This window comes from Salmo trutta, chromosome 3, assembly GCF_901001165.1.
Source record: "Salmo trutta chromosome 3, fSalTru1.1, whole genome shotgun sequence".
NCBI classification, from domain to species: Eukaryota; Metazoa; Chordata; class Actinopteri; order Salmoniformes; family Salmonidae; genus Salmo; species Salmo trutta.
In genome coordinates, this window is record NC_042959.1 from 68294203 (window position 1) to 68312261 (window position 18059).

Sequence of the window (18059 nt, forward strand, 5' to 3'; positions counted from 1 at the left end):
CTACTGTTGCTAGTTTTGTTTCTACTGCTACTGCTGCTAGTTCGGTTTCTCTTTCTACTGCTACCGCTGCTAGTTCGGTTTCTGTTTTCTACTACTGCTAGTCCTGTTTCTGCTGCTACTGCTGCTAGTTCGGGTCCTGTTTCTGTTTCTACTGATACTGCTGCTAGTTCGGTTTCTGTTTCTACTACTGCTAGTCCTGTTTCTGTTTCTACTGTTACTGCTGCTAGTTCTGTTTATGTTTCTACTGCTACTCGTTCTGTTTATGTTTCTACTGCTAGTTCTGTTTCTACTGCTATTGCTGCTAGTTCTGTTTCTACTTGCTACTGCTGCTAGTTCTGTTTCTACTGCTACTAGTTCTGTTTCTACTGCTACTGCTGCTAGTTCTGTTTCTACTGCTGCTAGTTCTGTTTCTACTACTAGTAGTTCTGTTTCTACTGCTACTAGTTCTGTTTCTACTGCTACTGCTGCTAGTTATGTTTCTACTGCTGCTAGTTCTGTTTCTACAGCTGCTAGTTCTGTTTCTACTGCTGCTAGTTCTGCTTCTACTGCTGCTAGTCCTGTTTCCATTTCTACTACTGCTAGTCCTGTTTTTGTTTCTACTGCTGCTAGTTCTGTTTCGGTTGCTGCTGCTGCTAGTTCTGTTTCTTCTACTGCTTGCTCTGTTTATGTTTCTACTGCTGCTAGTTCTGTTTCGGTTGCTGCTGCTGCTAGTTCTGTTTCTTCTGCTGCTAGTTCTGTTTCTACTGCTACTGCTGCTAGTTCTGTTTCTACAGCTGCTAGTTTTGTTTCTGCTGCTGCTAGTCCTGTTTCCATTTCTACTACTGCTAGTCCTGTTTTTGTTTCTACTGCTGCTAGTTCTGTTTCGGTTGCTGCTGCTGCTAGTTCTGTTTCTTCTGCTGCTAGCTCTGTTTCCGTTTCTACTGCTGCTAGTTCTGTTTCTAATGCTGCTAGTTCTGTTTCTACTGCTACTGCTGCTAGTTCTGTTTCTACTGTTACTAGTTCTGTTTCTACTGCTGCTAGTTCTGTTTCTACTGCTACTGCTGCTAGTTCTGTTTCTACTGCTACTGCTGCTAGTTCTGTTTCTTCTGCTGCTAGTTCTGTTTCTACTGCTGCTAGTTCTGTTTCTACTACTACTAGTTCTGTTTCTACTGCTACTAGTTCTGTTTCTACTGCTACTAGTTCTGTTTCTACTGCTACAAGTTCTGTTACTACTGCTACTGCTGCTAGTTATGTTTCTACTGCTGCTAGTTCTGTTTCTACAGCTGCTAGTTCTGTTTATGTTTCTACTTCTGCTAGTTCTGTTTCGGTTGCTGCTGCTGCTAGTTCTGTTTCTTCTGCTGCTAGCTCTGTTTCTGTTTCTACTGCTGCTAGTTCTGTTTCTACTGCTACTAGTTCCGTTTCGGTTGCTGCTGCTGCTAGTTCTGTTTCTTCTGCTGCTAGCTCTGTTTCTGTTTCTACTGCTGCTAGTTCTGTTTCTACTGCTGCTAGTTCTGTTTCTACTGCTGCTAGTTCTGTTTCTACTGCTGCTAGTTCTGTTTCTGTTTATACTTCCACTACTGCTGCTACTGCTGTTGCCTGGGCAGTTCTCGCTCTACCTGGCCTAGTTATTCAACAGCTATCCCCTCTCCTGACAAGAACACTAATCACAGCCCTGCCCGACACTTAATCAGTTCAAGACTAATGGTAATTCACCCCTCTGCTCTGTAATATGTTCAGGGGACAGACAGACAGCAGTCCTCCTGTAGGTCAGTGCTGAGCAGTAGTCAGCGTTTCCCAGCTCCGGTTCTCCAGTACCCCCACCAGCACACATTTTTGTTGTAACCTGGGACAAACATTCCTCATTCAACTCATTTAGGGCATGATGATTAGTTGAATCAGGTGTGCTTGTCCAGGGCTACAATAAAAAATGAGGACTGGAGTTGGGAAACCCTGCGTTACTGTACTGATTACTTTCACAGCCATGGATGACTTAATAACCACCATGGCTTGGTTTGTTGTGGTGATCAGATGAGAGAAGAAGACGGTACAGTGCTGCTGTACACATTGGTGCATTGCCATTCAGTGCACCTGACGTCTTGGCATGTTATAGTAGGAAATGCAACAATAATACCTGCATAATGCAGGGCATGGCAAATCACATTCACCTCTAACTATAGCAGAGTTCTGGGAATTAGCATTCAGTCAGTGTAGCCTTAAATCACATTCATATTCATCACACATCCAAACACAGCCATCATCAACAGAAAGACCTCTAAAAAACACTGAGATGAACACTGGTTAAAAGGCTCTACCTAGAAGCACCTAGTTTGCATAACATATCTGCTGTGTGTACACAGTACATACTTGGGAGTGGAGGGTGTTGAGCGTAAACACAGGTGCCCCGGGCCCAGCATAGGGGGATGCAGCCACTCCTCTCCATGATGGCCGCAGCAGCACCTGTCTTTCTATCCCACCACCAGACCCTGCGGCCTGAACCAGCCCCAGGCTCCTGGACCCTGTCCCCTTCCACAACCGCATAGAGGCCAGGCCAGGACAGGCTGCTGCTTCTTCCTCTGTCCCAGAGGACCCCGGCACAGCCCCTCTCCGCTCCTCACAGCCCCTACCGCTGCCCCCCTCTGAACCGTTCACACAGCCCTGCCTCAGGGGAGAGAACTGTGGGGTGAGGAGGAGAAGACATCAAGGGAGCAACTCAGTGAAATCCTCAAGAAGTTTTTATCCTAACATCCACCTTGCCTGACAGACAGGCTGTTTCCGGGTCAGAGGTGTTTGGTGTCCCTCCGAGAGGGAGTGAGAGAGACAGAGATAGGGAGAGAGAGAGAGGGAGTGAGTGAGAGAGACCAAGAGAGAAAGCGAGAGAGAGAGAGAGAGAGAGACAGAAAGAGACAGAGGGAGAGGGAGAGATAGACAGAAGATCAATATGGGACAAGTCTGTGTTGTCAGCTCCTTATCTTCCAATTCCTCTTCAGATACCCTCAGCGTTGGCTTCCGGCCTCTAATTAAATCCCTCTGCGTGCCTCTGCACAGCCTTGTAAATTAATCAAGCCCGGGAGGCAGCTGACTTGGAAAACAGTGTAGTAGAAGACACAGAGGAGACAAAAACAAAACAATCCTTCAGTTAGTTCAGCACTACAACCGCCTGTCTTCTCCAATGTGACAGCCTCTTTTAGCTCCTCAGCTATGGTTTGTAATTCAGGACAAGCTGCTGCTGCTGCGAAACCCTGCTGCCGAGTCGGCTGTGTCAGGAGGGAGTGTGAGCTGGGTTTGTGTGTGACTCAGAGAGAGAGAGAGGTAGGGAGAGAGTGAGGGAGGGGAGAGGCAGGAAGGGAGGAGAGAAAGAGGCAGGGCAAGAGACTAGTAGAGAGCTCAACCTCATTTAGGGAACTACACTCTGCTCTTCTCCTGTTTACAAAACGGACAGCGGCTCTTCAGTCGCGGTTGCAGAGAGAGAGAGAGAGCTGCAAATCAAGTCCAACCATGGTCTTGACTAGTGCTCAGCTCATTAGCAAACAATATCTCTTCCTCCTCCTCCTCTTTACAACAAGGTCTGCCCCTATGCCTCTGGCTATCAGCCAAAACATGTCCCTCCCTCTCTCATTTCCTCCCTTCTTCCTCTTCTCCTCTCTCCTGTATGCTTTCCATTTGCAGCATTCCATTTTCCTCCAAGGTGTAGACAGGTGAGGACTACTGATGCCGTTACATAAGATGTTTTAAGTGAAATGAAAAGTAACTCTGCGATGCTATCACCATCCTAGTGAATGTCTGGGATCAGATACTGGATCTGTGGTGTGATGAGGTCACAGCTATCTCCCTGTCTTAGTGGCAATGGAGCTTTTTGATTCCACCAATCACACAGCAGAACAGAGGTTCTGTGGAATAACGTCATAATGCATGAATTAGGCCTCGGCTATTACATACACAAGCAGTTCTAAACCTGCTGCAAAACACAATGCTATTAGTACACTGCTCAAAAAAATAAAGGGAACACTTAAACAACACAATGTAACTCCAAGTCAATCACACTTCTGTGAAATCAAACTGTCCACTTAGGAAGCAACACTGATTGACAATAAATTTCACATGCTGTTGTGCAAATGGAATAGACAACAGGTGGAAATTATAGGCAATTAGCAAGACACCCACAATAAAGGAGTGGTTCTGCAGGTGGGGACCACAGACCACTTCTCAGTTCCTATGCTTCCTGGCTGATGTTTTGGTCACTTTTGAATGCTGGCGGATCTTTCACTCTAGTGGTAGCATGAGACGGAGTCTACAACCCACACAAGTGGCTCAGGTAGTGCAGCTCATCCAGGATGGCACATCAATGCGAGCTGTGACAAGAAGGTTTGCTGTGTCTGTCAGCGTAGTGTCCAGAGCATGGAGGCGCTACCAGGAGACAGGCCAGTACATCAGCAGACGTGGAGGAGGCCGTAGGAGGGCAACAACCCAGCAGCAGGACTGCTACCTCCGCCTTTGTGCAAGGAGGAGCAGGAGAAGCACTGCCAGAGCCCTGCAAAATGACCTCCAGCAGGCCACAAATGTGCATGTGTCTGCTCAAATGGTCAGAAACAGACTCCATGAGGGTGGTATGAGGGCCCAACATCCACAGGTGGGGGTTGTGCTTACAGCCCAACACCGTGCAGGACGTTTGGCATTTGCCAGAGAACACCAAGATTGGCAAATTCGCCACTGGCGCCCTGTGCTCTTCACAGATGAAAGCAGGTTCACACTGAGCACATGTGACAGACGTGACAGTCTGGAGACGCCGTGGAGAACGTTCTGCTGCCTGCAACATCCTCCAGCATGACCGGTTTGGCGGTGGGTCAGTCATGGTGTGGGGTGGCATTTCTTTGGGGGGCTGCACAGCCCTCCATGTGCTCGCCAGAGGTAGCCTGACTGCCATTAGGTACCGAGATGAGACCCCTTGTGAGACCATATGCTGGTGCAGTTGGCCCTGGGTTCCTCCTAATGCAAGACAATGCTAGACCTCATGTGGCTGGAGTGTGTCAGCAGTTCCTGCAAGAGGATGGCATTGATGCTATGGACTGGCCCGCCCGTTCCCTAGACCTGAATCCAATTGAGCACATCTGGGATATCATGTCTCGCTCCATCAACCAACGCCACGTTGCACCACAGACTGTCCAGGAGTTGGCGGATGCTTTAGTCCAGGTCTGGGAGGAGATCCCCCAGGAGACCATCCGCCACCTCATCAGGAGCATGCCCAGGCGTTGTAGGGAGGTCATACAGGCACGTGGAGGCCACACACACTACTGAGCCTCATTTTGACTTGCTTTAAGGACATTACATCAAAGTTGGATCAGCCTGTAGTGTGGTTTTCCACTTTAATTTTGAGTGTGACTCCAAATCCAGACCTCCATGGGTTGATAAATTGGATTTCCATTGATTATTTTTGTGTGATTTTTGTTGTCAGCACATTCAACTATGTAAAGAAAAAAGTATTTAATAAGATTATTTATTTCATTCAGATCTAGGATGTGTTGTTTAAGTGTTCCCTTTATTCTTTTGAGCAGTATATATTCACACGCAAGTCAGAGCCCTTCAAGACCTTTACTAGTACCTCTGTATGTTTACATGAGTGGGGTTGTAAGAGTCTAAACTTTTCTCCTATGTTCTCTATCCTCTAAGACAGGGTTTCCCAAAGCCGGCCCTGAGGGCCCCCTCTGGGTGCACATTTCGTTTTTTACCCAAACACTACACAGCTGATTCAAATAACCAACTCATCATCAAGCTTTGACTATTTAAATCAGGGGGGGGGTCAAACTCATTCCATGGAGGGCCTAGCATCTCCTAGACAACCAGGTGAGGAGAGTTCCTTACTAATCAGTGACCTTCCTTAATTCATCACTCATGTACAAAGGAGGAGAGAAAACCCTCTGACACTAGTGGAATGAGTTTGACAGATGATTGACCCAGAAAAACGATACTTTGATGTGTTTAGTCACTCCACTGAATTGAAGCTCTGTGAACAGACAGACAGCCTGGTTTGTACCCACTGACTTACCTCAACAGTTCTACAGGACGGTGCTGTTCTATAGTTATCATAATCAAGCACAGCCTCAACCTACATTATTCACTATAGAGAGAGGAGAGGGATCTGGTTGTCATTGGGGTTTTTCATAGTATAGGCCTTCTGTCTATAGTACATCCTTTCAAAGAGGAGTATTTTACCACATGCACACAGTATAAATTGAATACGCATGATCAATTCCTCTCAAGGGGTGCTACATCAATTCCTCATTTTCAGCGAGCTCATTAACACACTTTAAGGCTTCATCCAAAAAGGCACCCTAGTCACCTTTAGAGTACACAACTTTAGATCAGGGCCCATGGGGCCCTGTAGGGCTCTGGTCAAAAGTAGTGCACTATATAGGGAATTTGGGACGTAGTGTGAGACCAACATTTTTTTTAAATTGCTGCAATTACCATGACAAATATTCAAGATGTCCGTAAAACTAAAGAAGAAGAAATAACAATATTAATTGTGGCTGTGAATCACCCCGACATGAAAACAACAAACCTAATCAAGAGACAAATCTCACTCTACTCATTACACACATCACAGACAGGCAGTTCTATGGTCCCTTTAAACATTCAGAAGTGAGTGAGAGAGAGAGAGTGTGTGTGTGTGTGTGTGTGTGTGTTTTGCACCATGTTTTTCTAGGCCTGTAGCTGAAACAAAGAGAGAGAGTAGATTGCACCTGCTCATTATGTAACCTAGCACTGATTTATCACAGTCAGATCTAGCCTAGCTCTCCACAAACTAAAGCCTTCCACTAAATCACACTAACCTCCAAGCAACGCCAAGGTGTTGCAGCTTTGCTTTCTTCAAGCGGAATACAGATGTTTCATGCCTGTGTGTCTGTCTACCTCAAATCAGACACAGAACCAGGGACACCATCCATTCACATAAGAGACCAAAACAGTTCACTACATAACAAGGTGATAAAAACCAAACTAGAGAGAATATGAGACATCTAAACCCTGGTGAAAGTGTTGGTATGTACTGTATAAGGGGCTTAACTGATACAGGATGGTTCATACTCTGTTTACTCCACACCCCATTCAAGAGGACATCAGTCTGTCAGATAATACCGGCTTTTGGTGCAGTTATCCAGTCTTGGCCAGGCCACGATTCTCCAATACTGCTGACTGACTATGGATCAACACAACCAATCAGCTGGATGTTATTTAACTGTACACAACCAACCACTTAACCTGTCTGTCCTCACAGCCAGCTCCGCTCTTAACCCTGTGAGTACAGAGAGAATTTAGAGATGTTTCCACTGATAGTCTGTCGCAATACACTCCCACAGGGAACATGGCTGCCTCAGAGCCCTAGATATCAGGTTAGAAACCCCATTATGTCTAAAGTAATGGGCTCCAGCTCCACACATACACACAGTGCCTTCAGAAAGTATTCACACCCCTTGACTTACTCAACATTTTGTTGTGTCGCAGCTTGAATTCAAAATGGATTGAATGGATTTCTTCTCACCCATCTACACACAATACTCCATAATGACAAAGTAAAAACCCTATTCACACCCTGTGAGTCTTCCTGGGTAATTCTCTAAGAGCTTTGCACACCTGGATTGTACAATATTTACACATTACATTATTCTTTTTAAAATTCTTCAAGCTCTGTCAAGTTGGTTGTTGATCATCGCTGGACCAGGCTGGTCACAAGAAAGAGCCTTCGATTTGGGACATGTGAAAAGGTACTGAGGATGTGGATATATGCCTTTGTTGGAGCAACATAAATAAATAAATAACAATAAAAAAGAACACAATGGCACAACGAACTCACGAGGCTCTGAGCCAGAGCACACTGCTTAGACCCTGCGCCACGGCAGTTCACAATTCTCTTGCAAGCAGGGAGAGTACTCAGTGATACTGAATGAAAACAGCACATTTCTGTTTTAACCCTGTAAACACACAAAATTAACACTGTAACCACGCCGAATTAACCCTGTAAACACGCAGAATGAATGGGTAAAAAATGTACGTTCATCCAATTACGGCAATTCCGAAGTGAAACTATAAGAACAGGCTGTGCTAGCCAGCCATGTTGAGGTCTTGCCATAGATTTTCAAGCCAATTTAAGTCAAAACTGTAAGTCTAGTGAGAAATGAAATAGCTATCAAACTGGAAGAGATTTTCATTCCTTCATTCCTTTGCAGAGATGTTTACTGCAACTAATACTTATCTGATATTTTCCAATAGATCATTTTCTCCAGTACATGTTGTTCAAACAATTAAATATTGATGAACAATCAGAGAGAAATGCTGATTGCAGGAGATGAAGAGAGCCCAATCATGCCTTTAGCTTAAGCCATGGGCGTCCTCCAGGAAGCTAACAGAGTCACATAGCTGTATGTACTGTATAGGGAACAACATGTGGAATACAATCTGGCTGCACTCATCTAGAGCAAGTCTAGGTGCAGTTTGTCCTTTTTCTATAATAACTACACACACTCAACCAGCGCTTCACACGTAGCACTATTAACTTTAAACGACAGAATCTTTACTGCCAGGGCAAAATACACATAGCACTATTAACTTTAAATGACAGAATCTTTACTGCCAGGGCAAAATACACATAGCACTATTAACTTTAAATGACAGAATCTTTACTGCCAGGGCAAAATACACGTAGCACTATTAACTTTACATGACAGAATCTTTACTGCCAGGGCAAAATACACATAGCACTATTAACTTTAAATGACAGAATCTTTACTGCCAGGGAAAAATACCCCGGTACATACCAGCGTAGTATGATGATATCCTGGAAATATCTGCAAGGGAAACAGAGAGAGGGAGAAGTATGTTAGGATGGCATTACTCAGGGTATTTACATGAGCTGACTGTGATCCATTGAAAGCTACACACCAATGGAGGCTAGCCAGTAGCCAGTAGACAGTAGCCAGCAGCACCTGTGCAGATACAGCCCCCTAGAGGTCATCTGTTCAGCACAGCCCAGAGGCTGTTAGACTGCACTGCCAAAGGCACTGGGGTCTTGGCCTGCTTGCACAGAACCTTTGCTCTTTCAGGTGATGTAACAATGACTGTCATCATTATACATTGATGGTACTGGACATTTCTTAAAGGCTAGCATGATGGTAGCAGGCTGGTGACTGTTATTAATTGATTTGGAGAGATGGTGGTGAAAGTGGTAGAAAGGAAGAAACAAGGAGGATTAATCCTGGATGGAACGCACCCAATCTTGACACAGGGAGGAGGATGTGCTTCTGCTTCTGATGACTTTACAATTGATTAGCCCTAATTTAATAAGCATTAAGCAGTCTAGGCTATTTTCTCCACACACAGTGTTTTGGATTCAGCACAGTGCTCCCTGTCTGCCTGCCTGCAGTCAGTCACCACCTAACCTTGTCCTCCAGTGGAGATCACGCCTACGTCCCAATTGACAACATATTCCCTACATAGTGCACTTCCTCTCACCAAAGCCCAATGGCCCAAGTCAAAAGTAGAGCACTAAAATGGGGAATAGGGTGGCCTTTGGCACTCAGATGACATCCTCCTGCGGTCATTAAAGTCCGAGGCACATCAGATGATGGCAGGACACCACATCAGTATTTCACTGGCTTCTTAGGGTGGGATACTGAAGGGCTGGCTACATTATTAGACAGACAGACAGACAAGACAGACAAGACAGACAGACAGACAGACAGACAGACAGACAGACAGACAGACAGACAGACAGACACAGACAGACAGCACAGGAGGTTGGTGGCACCTTAATTGGGGAGGACAGGCTCGTGGTAATGGCTGGAGAGGAGAGGAATGAGTGGTATGGTATCAAATACATCAAACACATGGTTTCCATTTGTTTCCATGTGTTTGATGCCATTCCATTTGCTCGGTTCTGGCCATTATTATGAGCCGTCCTCCCATCAACAGCCTCCACTGACCAACAGGCAGACAGAGAGAAAGACAGAAAGACAAACAGACAGGCAGACAGAGATCCTGCTATCAGTGAGGAGCCAGGAGCAGCTAAGCTCATCAGTTAATCATAATGCTCATTATTCCTGACTAAACCTGTCTCAGCAGAAAGCACAGCGGAGGAGATGATAGAGAGATGATCTGAGAGAACAGCAGTGAATGAATAAGGGATTCGTGATGTAAGACTTCAGAAGGAAATAAGTCAATTCAGGGGTTTTAAAAAAAAGCTACGAAAACGTTTTAATGTTAAGCGCCAGGACTTCAAATGACATGGACGTAGTCATGACCTAGGAAACTAAGCCATAAACTGAAAGAAGTTAGCAATTCTGTGGTACAGTGATTGTATATTCCTCCTCACTGATCAAAATAAATGGTTCTACCAATTCCTCTTTTAATATTGATGTGACTATGACATGCCACTGTTTTGTTTGCACTAGAGAATGAATGGTCAATAAAAGTTTGCTTTAGACGTGTTCATATGAATATGACGGCGGCTAGTCAACAGAGGCTACGTCCCAAATGACACCCTATTCCCTACATAGTGCACTACTTTTGTGCCCTGGTTAAAAGTAGCGCTGGGGAGAAGAAAAATCGATACAGTTACATATCGGGATATTATTTTTGACACTATATCATATCGTATCATTTTCACAATATCGTAATATTTATTCTTGCGCTGGATGGCTGTACCTGCACCAAAATCCAGTATTTTTCCTTCATTACATTTTTTTTTAACCTTTATTTAACTAGGCAAGTCAGTTAAGAACACATTCTTATTTACAATGACGGCCTACCAGGGAACAGTGGGTTAACTGCCTTGTACAGGGGAAGAACGACATATTTTTACCTTGTCAGCTCAGGGATTCGATCCAGCAACCTTTCATAGCTTGTTCTCAATCTTATTTTTAAATAGGAAGCCAATTGGCTTTCAGCAGTTTTATTTCCTTGTTTTGTCATGGCTCTATCTTGTCCCACTGTAGCAGACATATGGTTAGCTTATACACTAACATCCCACACACTGGAGGCTCGCAGGCGCTGCTGCAACATTTCCTTCAGCAGACAGACTCTACCCTTGCTCCATCCAATCATTGCATTTTACAATTTACTGACCTGGATAATCCAAAAACTACTTTGTCTTTGAGTCAGACTTTTTCCTTCAAATTCGGGGTGTAGCCATGGGCTCCCCCTTTTCCCCCAACTATGCAAACCTGTATGTGGGACAATTTGAGGAAGCACACCTTTACAAAACAGAGACACACCCCCTACTTTCTAAAATCCTCCTATGGAAGAGATACATAGATGATGTCTTTGTGCTCTGGGAAGGAAGTCAGCAGGAACTAAATGAATTCCAAACTTTACAAAACGAGAGCTCTGAATACCTAAAATTCACCATGCAGCCTGATGAGAGAAAAATAAACTACCTGGACTTATGGATCATCAAAGAGAATGATGCATTACACACAAAGCCCACAGACCACAATCCCTTGCTACGTGTGGATAGTATGCATCCTCTTCCCCTCAAGAATGGTCTACCATATAGCCAGTTATGCAGAGTTAAACCAATCTGTGGCCATCAGACAGATTTTGACAGCAATGCTAAAAAAAAATGACAGAAATTCAAAATGCGAGGCTACAAGGACAAAACTCTTGATGCTGCAATGATGAAAATCTCTCCAAAACCAAGAGAGGTTATTTTAGGTGGTTGTAGAATTTAATGTCTCTTTTCTGGATTTTGATCATTAGCGGGTATCAGCCTAATTCTGCTTTGCATACATTATTTGGTGTTTTATGTTGTACACGGGGGATGTTTTTGCAGAATTCTATATGCAGAGTCTCAATTTGGTGTTTGTCCCATTTTGTGAATTCTTGGTTGATGAGCGGACCCCAGACCTCACAACCATAAAGGGCAATGGGTTCTATAACTGAATCAACATTTTTTTGCCAGATCCTAACTGGTATGTCAAATTTTATGTTCCTTTTGATGGCATAGGAGGCCCTTCTTGCCTTGTCTCTCAGATCATTCACAGTTTTATGGAAGTTACCTGTGGCGCTGATGTTTAGGCCGAGGGATGTATAGTTGTGTGTGTGCTCTAGGGTAGGTATTCCCAAACCCCAGGGGTACTCGTAATTCCGTCGAGGGGACGCCAAATAAAAATGTGATTCACATTTATTTATTTTTTATTCACATTCTATTCTTTTTCTTTCTTCACATTTTCAAACAGTACATTTTTATTTTCCAACGGGGCTATACATTTGGGTGAGGTTTTTTCTCGCCTGAGTAACCTCGTTTCACTGCCAATAATAAAATTAAACCATCTAGTGTTCAGCGAAATAACAACACAATGTCAAATACAGGTAGCCGAGTCAAATAATTAACATCCAATCACATTAACTGTTATTCTCTCACGGGAATTACACTAACGGTCCGTATGTAGCCAAACGTAGCTGCTGCTCATGTTGGTATCTGTACTGATGGCGCAAAAGCCATGACAGGGAGACATAGTGGAGTGGTAACGCGCGTGTAAGCAGTTGCTCCCGACGCCACTTGGGTACACTGCAGCATCCACCGAGAGGCTCTTGCTGCCAAGGGAATGCCTGACAGCTTGAAAGACGTTTTGGACACTACAGTGAAAATGGTTAACTTTGTTAAAGAAAGGCCCCTGAACTCTCGTTTATTTTCTGCACTTAGCAATGATACGGGCAGTGACCAGGTAACACTTTTACAACATACAAAAGTGAGCTGGTTATCAAGGGGCAAAGTATTGGTCATGTTTTTTAAATTGAGAGACGAGCTTAAAGTTTTCTTTACTGACTATAATTTTCACTTGTCTGACCGCTTGCATGAGTTTCTCACACGACTGGCCTATCTGGGTGATGTTTTTCTTGTCTGAATGATCTGAATCTAGGATTACAGGGACTCTCCGCAACTATATTCAATGTGCGGGACAACATTGAGGCTATGATTAAGAAGTTGGAGCTCTTCTCTGTCTGCATTAATGAGGACAACACACAGGTCTTTCCATCATTGTATGATTTTTTCTGTGCAAATGAACTCAAGCTTACGGACAATTTAAAATGTGATATAGCGAAGCACCTGAGTGAGCTGGGTGCGCAATTACACAGGTACTTTCCCAAAACAGACTACACAAACAACTGGATTCGTTATCCCTTTCATGCCCTGCCTCCAGTTTACTTACTGATATCTGAACAAGAGAGCCTCATCAAAATTGCAACAAGCGGTTCTGTGAAAATTTAATTTAATCAGAAGCCACTGCCAGATTTCTGGATTGGGCTGCACTCAGAGTATCCTGAGTATCCAAATCGCACTGTTAAGACACTGATGCCCTTTGCAACCACGTACCTATGTGAGAGTGGATTCTCAGCCCTCACTAGCATGAAAACTAAATACAGGCACAGACTGTGGTGGAAAATGATTTAAGACAGACTCTCCAATACAACCCAACATTGCAGAGTTATGTGCATCCTTTCAAGCACACCCTTCTCATTAACCTGTGGTGAGTTACTCATAATTTTCAATGAACAAATAAGGTTTTATATGTAAGATGGTTAAATAAAGAGCAAAATGATTGATGATTACTATTATATTATTATTTCTGCCCTGGTCCTATAAGAGCTCTTTGTCACTTCCCACAAGCCGGGTTGTGACAAAAACTCACACTCATTCTTATGTTTAATAAATGTATCATATAGTGTGTGTGTGGCAGGCTTACAATGACGGAAAAAAACAACATTTGAGAGTGTGCTGACCCTGGTGCTAGAGGGGGTACGCAGCTGGAGGTTGAATGTTTGAAGGGGTACGGGACTATAAAAAGTTTGGGAACCACTGCTCTAGGGCAACGGTGTCTAGATGGAATTTGTATTCGTGGTCCTGGAAACTGGACCTTTTCTCTCTCATCACCCCTCAAGCTGCCTGCAGGATGGTGTTAAAGTGAATGGTGTAGAGAGGAGGGAACGAACAGGTCAGACTCCAAACACAGCACCCTAGTGTGTGTGTGTGGAAGACAAACACAGCCTTTTAAAAAGAGGGAGTCAACTGTCATTACTGACTGACTACAACACTCCTCCTGATTCCCCTAGAGCAGACTGGATTGACATACTGCAGCAGACCTGGCTGACTGACTACAACACTCCTCCTGATTCCCCTAGAGCAGACTGGATTGACATACTGCAGCAGACCTGGCTGACTGACTACAACACTCCTCCTGATTCCCCTAGAGCAGACTGGATTGACATACTGCAGCAGACCTGGCTGACTGACTACAACACTCCTCCTGATTCCCCTAGAGCAGACTGGATTGACATACTGCAGCAGACCTGGCTGACTGACTACAACACTCCTCCTGATTCCCCTAGAGCAGACTGGATTGACATACTGCAGCAGACCTGGCTGACTGACTACAACACTCCTCCTGATTCCCCTAGAGCAGACTGGATTGACATACTGCAGCAGACCTGGCTGACTGACTACAACACTCCTCCTGATTCCCCTAGAGCAGACTGGATTGACATACTGCAGCAGACCTGGCTGACTACAACACTCCTCCTGATTCCCCTAGAGCAGACTGGATTGGCATACTGCAGCAGACCTGGCTGACTGACTACAACACTCCTCCTGATTCCCCTAGAGCAGACTGGATTGACATACTGCAGCAGACCTGGCTGACTGACTACAACACTCCTCCTGATTCCCCTAGAGCAGACTGGATTGGCATACTGCAGCAGACCTGGCTGACTGACTACAACACTCCTCCTGATTCCCCTAGAGCAGACTGGATTGACATACTGCAGCAGACCTGGCTGACTGACTACAACACTCCTCCTGATTCCCCTAGAGCAGACTGGATTGGCATACTGCAGCAGACCTGGCTGACTGACTACAACACTCCTCCTGATTCCCCTAGAGCAGACTGGATTGACATACTGCAGCAGACCTGGCTGACTGACACTCCTCCTGATTCCCCTAGAGCAGACTGGATTGATATACTGCAGCAGACCTGGCTGACTGACTACAACACTCCTCCTGATTCCCCTAGAGCAGACTGGATTGGCATACTGCAGCAGACCTGGCTGACTGACTACAACACTCCTCCTGATTCCCCTAGAGCAGACTGGATTAGCATACTGCAGCAGACCTGGCTGACTGACTACAACACTCCTCCTGATTCCCCTAGAGCAGACTGGATTGACATACTGCAGCAGACCTGGCTGACTGACACTCCTCCTGATTCCCCTAGAGCAGACTGGATTGACATACTGCAGCAGACCTAGCTTGTTTGATTGATCTGGGTGATTGTTTAGTGGTGATGTGTACTGGACTTACTGAGACAGCAGCTTGCAAAACGGATTACTGTGTGTGTGTGTGTGTGTGTGTGTGTGTGTGTGTGTGTGTGTGTGGAGATAGGCCTATAGGACTTTACATGGCCTACGTCTGACTCAGCACAATGCTAGGGTCCTGTCACACCATTCATTTCCTCACCTAGACAACACTGATCATGCCAAGGAGAGGCACAGGGGAGGAGATGGTCACCAATCACAATTGTTTCCATGTCATTTCAACGAAAAACTTAAATGTGATGATGTTGAATCAACGTGGGAAATTGAATGGACTTGCAAAAAGTCATCAACGTAAGGGAATTTAGTCTTTTTTTACCTAAGTGTTAAATCCAATGACAGGGTGACTTTTTTGGTTGATTTCACATTAGTTGACAACTCAACCTAATGTAAATGAAAACAAGGTAAATCGTTCTAGATTGGTAATCATTTAACAGCTGCTCTAGCAGGGTAATCCTATTGGCCTGGGACCAGTTCTTTTTTTTTTAACTGATCTATCTGTATGTCGGCTATCGGATAGGACTCAATTAATAGAAATAGAATGAATAGAACGGGGGTCTCCATTCAAGTCAATGATTCGTCCGCTCTATTCATTATATTTCTATGCATTTAATCCTATCCGATAGGCGAAATCCAGATAGATATTTATTTTTTGAACTGGACCCTGAAGATTAGCTGTATAAATTACAGTGATGTGAAAAATACACTCAATCTCCTCCAGCTACCAGTTTCAGAAATATTTGAGTCTAACTGAATAACACACACTAGTTGTTTGCATTCTATCAATTAACAGGAAATTAAAAATAAGAAATTCAAGAAGAGAGATGACAGCAGCCACCTTGATGATCAGTTCAACCTCAGGTTATTTTCAGTGTTCTTGCAATTTACATAATTTATGTTGCTTATCACATAATCAAATTTGTCTCTGGCAACATATCGGTTTAGGATGTGTTTGCTATAACAAGCCATCTTCAATGCAGGCCCAATCTCAACACTGTTTTTCTAATGTATTTCTGTCATGGATTATGGTAGCTAGTTCTAGTTCCCACAGAGATCATGGAGCACTGGGCAAAAACTGGTTGAATAAACGTTATTTCCACCTCATTCCAACCCAATAATTCATTGTGATGTTGAATCAATGTGGAAAACTGATTGAATTTGAAGTCATCAACATAAGACAATTTCTTCTTTTTTCACCCAACTTTGAACCCATGGCATGGTGACATTTTCTGTTGATTTCACACGTTAGTTAACAACTCAACCAAATCTGTGCCCAGTGGGTGTGCTGCTGTTCAACAAAAATAACTTGGGTGCGGTATGCAACACATACTAAAAGGAGTAAGAAAGCATTGTAACAAAAGGTATGGGTTCAGAGGAATTGAGTTGGGTCATTTGGTCTTCACATCCCTGTAGTGACTTGATAAGAGCTGGGTGTGACAGTATGCTGTGGTCTCAGCGCTGAATTCCTGGGAGGCCAGAGCTTCCTCATTTGTCAAATTGTGTAAAAGTTCCAGACTTCGGTTAACCCATTGGTATCATCTAATTTTTGAAAGATGTTTCGAGAGACCATCTCAAACAAAAGACCAACTCACACTAATCAAGTCTAAGGTGTGTTGTAGACTTGTGAGAGCTGCACCATAAATCACTGCGGGTTAGAGCCTATTTGAGTACTTCTATTTGCAATACACACTCTTAGAAAGAAAGGTGCTATCTAGAACCTAAAAGGGTTCTTCGGCTGTCGCCGTAGGAGAACCATTTGAAGAACCCTTTTTGGTTCCAGGTAGAACCCTTTTAGGTTCCAGGTAGAACCCTTTCAACAGAGGTATCTACATGGAACAGCCAAAGAACCCTTTTGGAACCCTTTTTTCAAATAGGCTGACCACACCGCTCGCGTCGCGTGTGCGAGCGTTGCAAAATAAATGTAGGAATCTATGTTATTCAATTATTGCACCCACACTGTTCGTGAGCGTCTGCGTTGCCAAGGGCTAAAATACAAGTCATTCCTATTTCTGACGCAGATCGCACTGCAAGTCCTGCCTCTCCCATCTCCTCATTGGTTTATAGAAGCAGGTACCCACGTGCCATCTCCTCATTGGTTATACCCATGTGGGTGATTGAAAGACGAACTGTTGCCATGGTAATACTATGAAAGTTTAGATGCCAATCACCATATAAGTTAAATGATGAAAAAGCCTGGAAGGAGGAGAGATGACTAGAAATGATTCGGTTGATCGTTTTGTGTGTGGATTAATTGTCGGAGTAGAGGACCTTGTGCATTTCAGGTAAAATAACAACCTAATGTTTATATCCCAGGACAAATTAACTAGCAACAGCAAGCTAGCTAAATAGGACACATTAGCTAGCAAGTGCAAGCTAAATTGCCATACATGTTTAATGCTTTTCGACCTGTCCACAAATGAATGTCATTGGTTCAGAGTTTGTTTTGATATTTTAACCTGCGTTTGGTGTGGGGGGACAAAATAAATGTATGCACGATGGTGCATGCGCGCAGCCGGTTATGGTTCCGTGTAAGACTGCAGTTTAGTGAAAGTCATTCCCACAAGCACTTTCCCATTAGACTAATAAGTCTAAGGCCATTCCCTGTAGTTCTTTAACTACGGACCACCGTTCTTCTTGACAAGAACACTATTGACTGATGGTTCTATATTCTTAGTAAAGACTAACTAACTGACAGGGTATAAAATGTTTTTGCTTCCAGATCTTTC

General features: G+C 44.1%; 1 protein-coding gene across 6 annotated transcripts in view; it reads right to left on the reverse strand.

The window, feature by feature from the left end:
- The window catches only part of LOC115185451 (focal adhesion kinase 1), a 136761-nt gene that overhangs the window by 115528 nt on the left and 3174 nt on the right, over window positions 1-18059 (reverse strand). For 4 of the 6 annotated variants that reach the window (XM_029745767.1, XM_029745766.1, XM_029745764.1 and 1 more), the window contains exons 2-3: window positions 8787-8816; window positions 2344-2652 (exon numbers count right to left, since the gene is read on the reverse strand). In XM_029745767.1, coding sequence (XP_029601627.1) covers window positions 2344-2419 — 76 coding nt within the window. In that variant the 5' untranslated portion in view covers window positions 2420-2652; window positions 8787-8816. The remainder of the gene's footprint in view (window positions 1-2343; window positions 2653-8786; window positions 8817-18059) is intronic. The other 2 variants (XM_029745768.1, XM_029745761.1) reach the window with 1 other exon arrangement.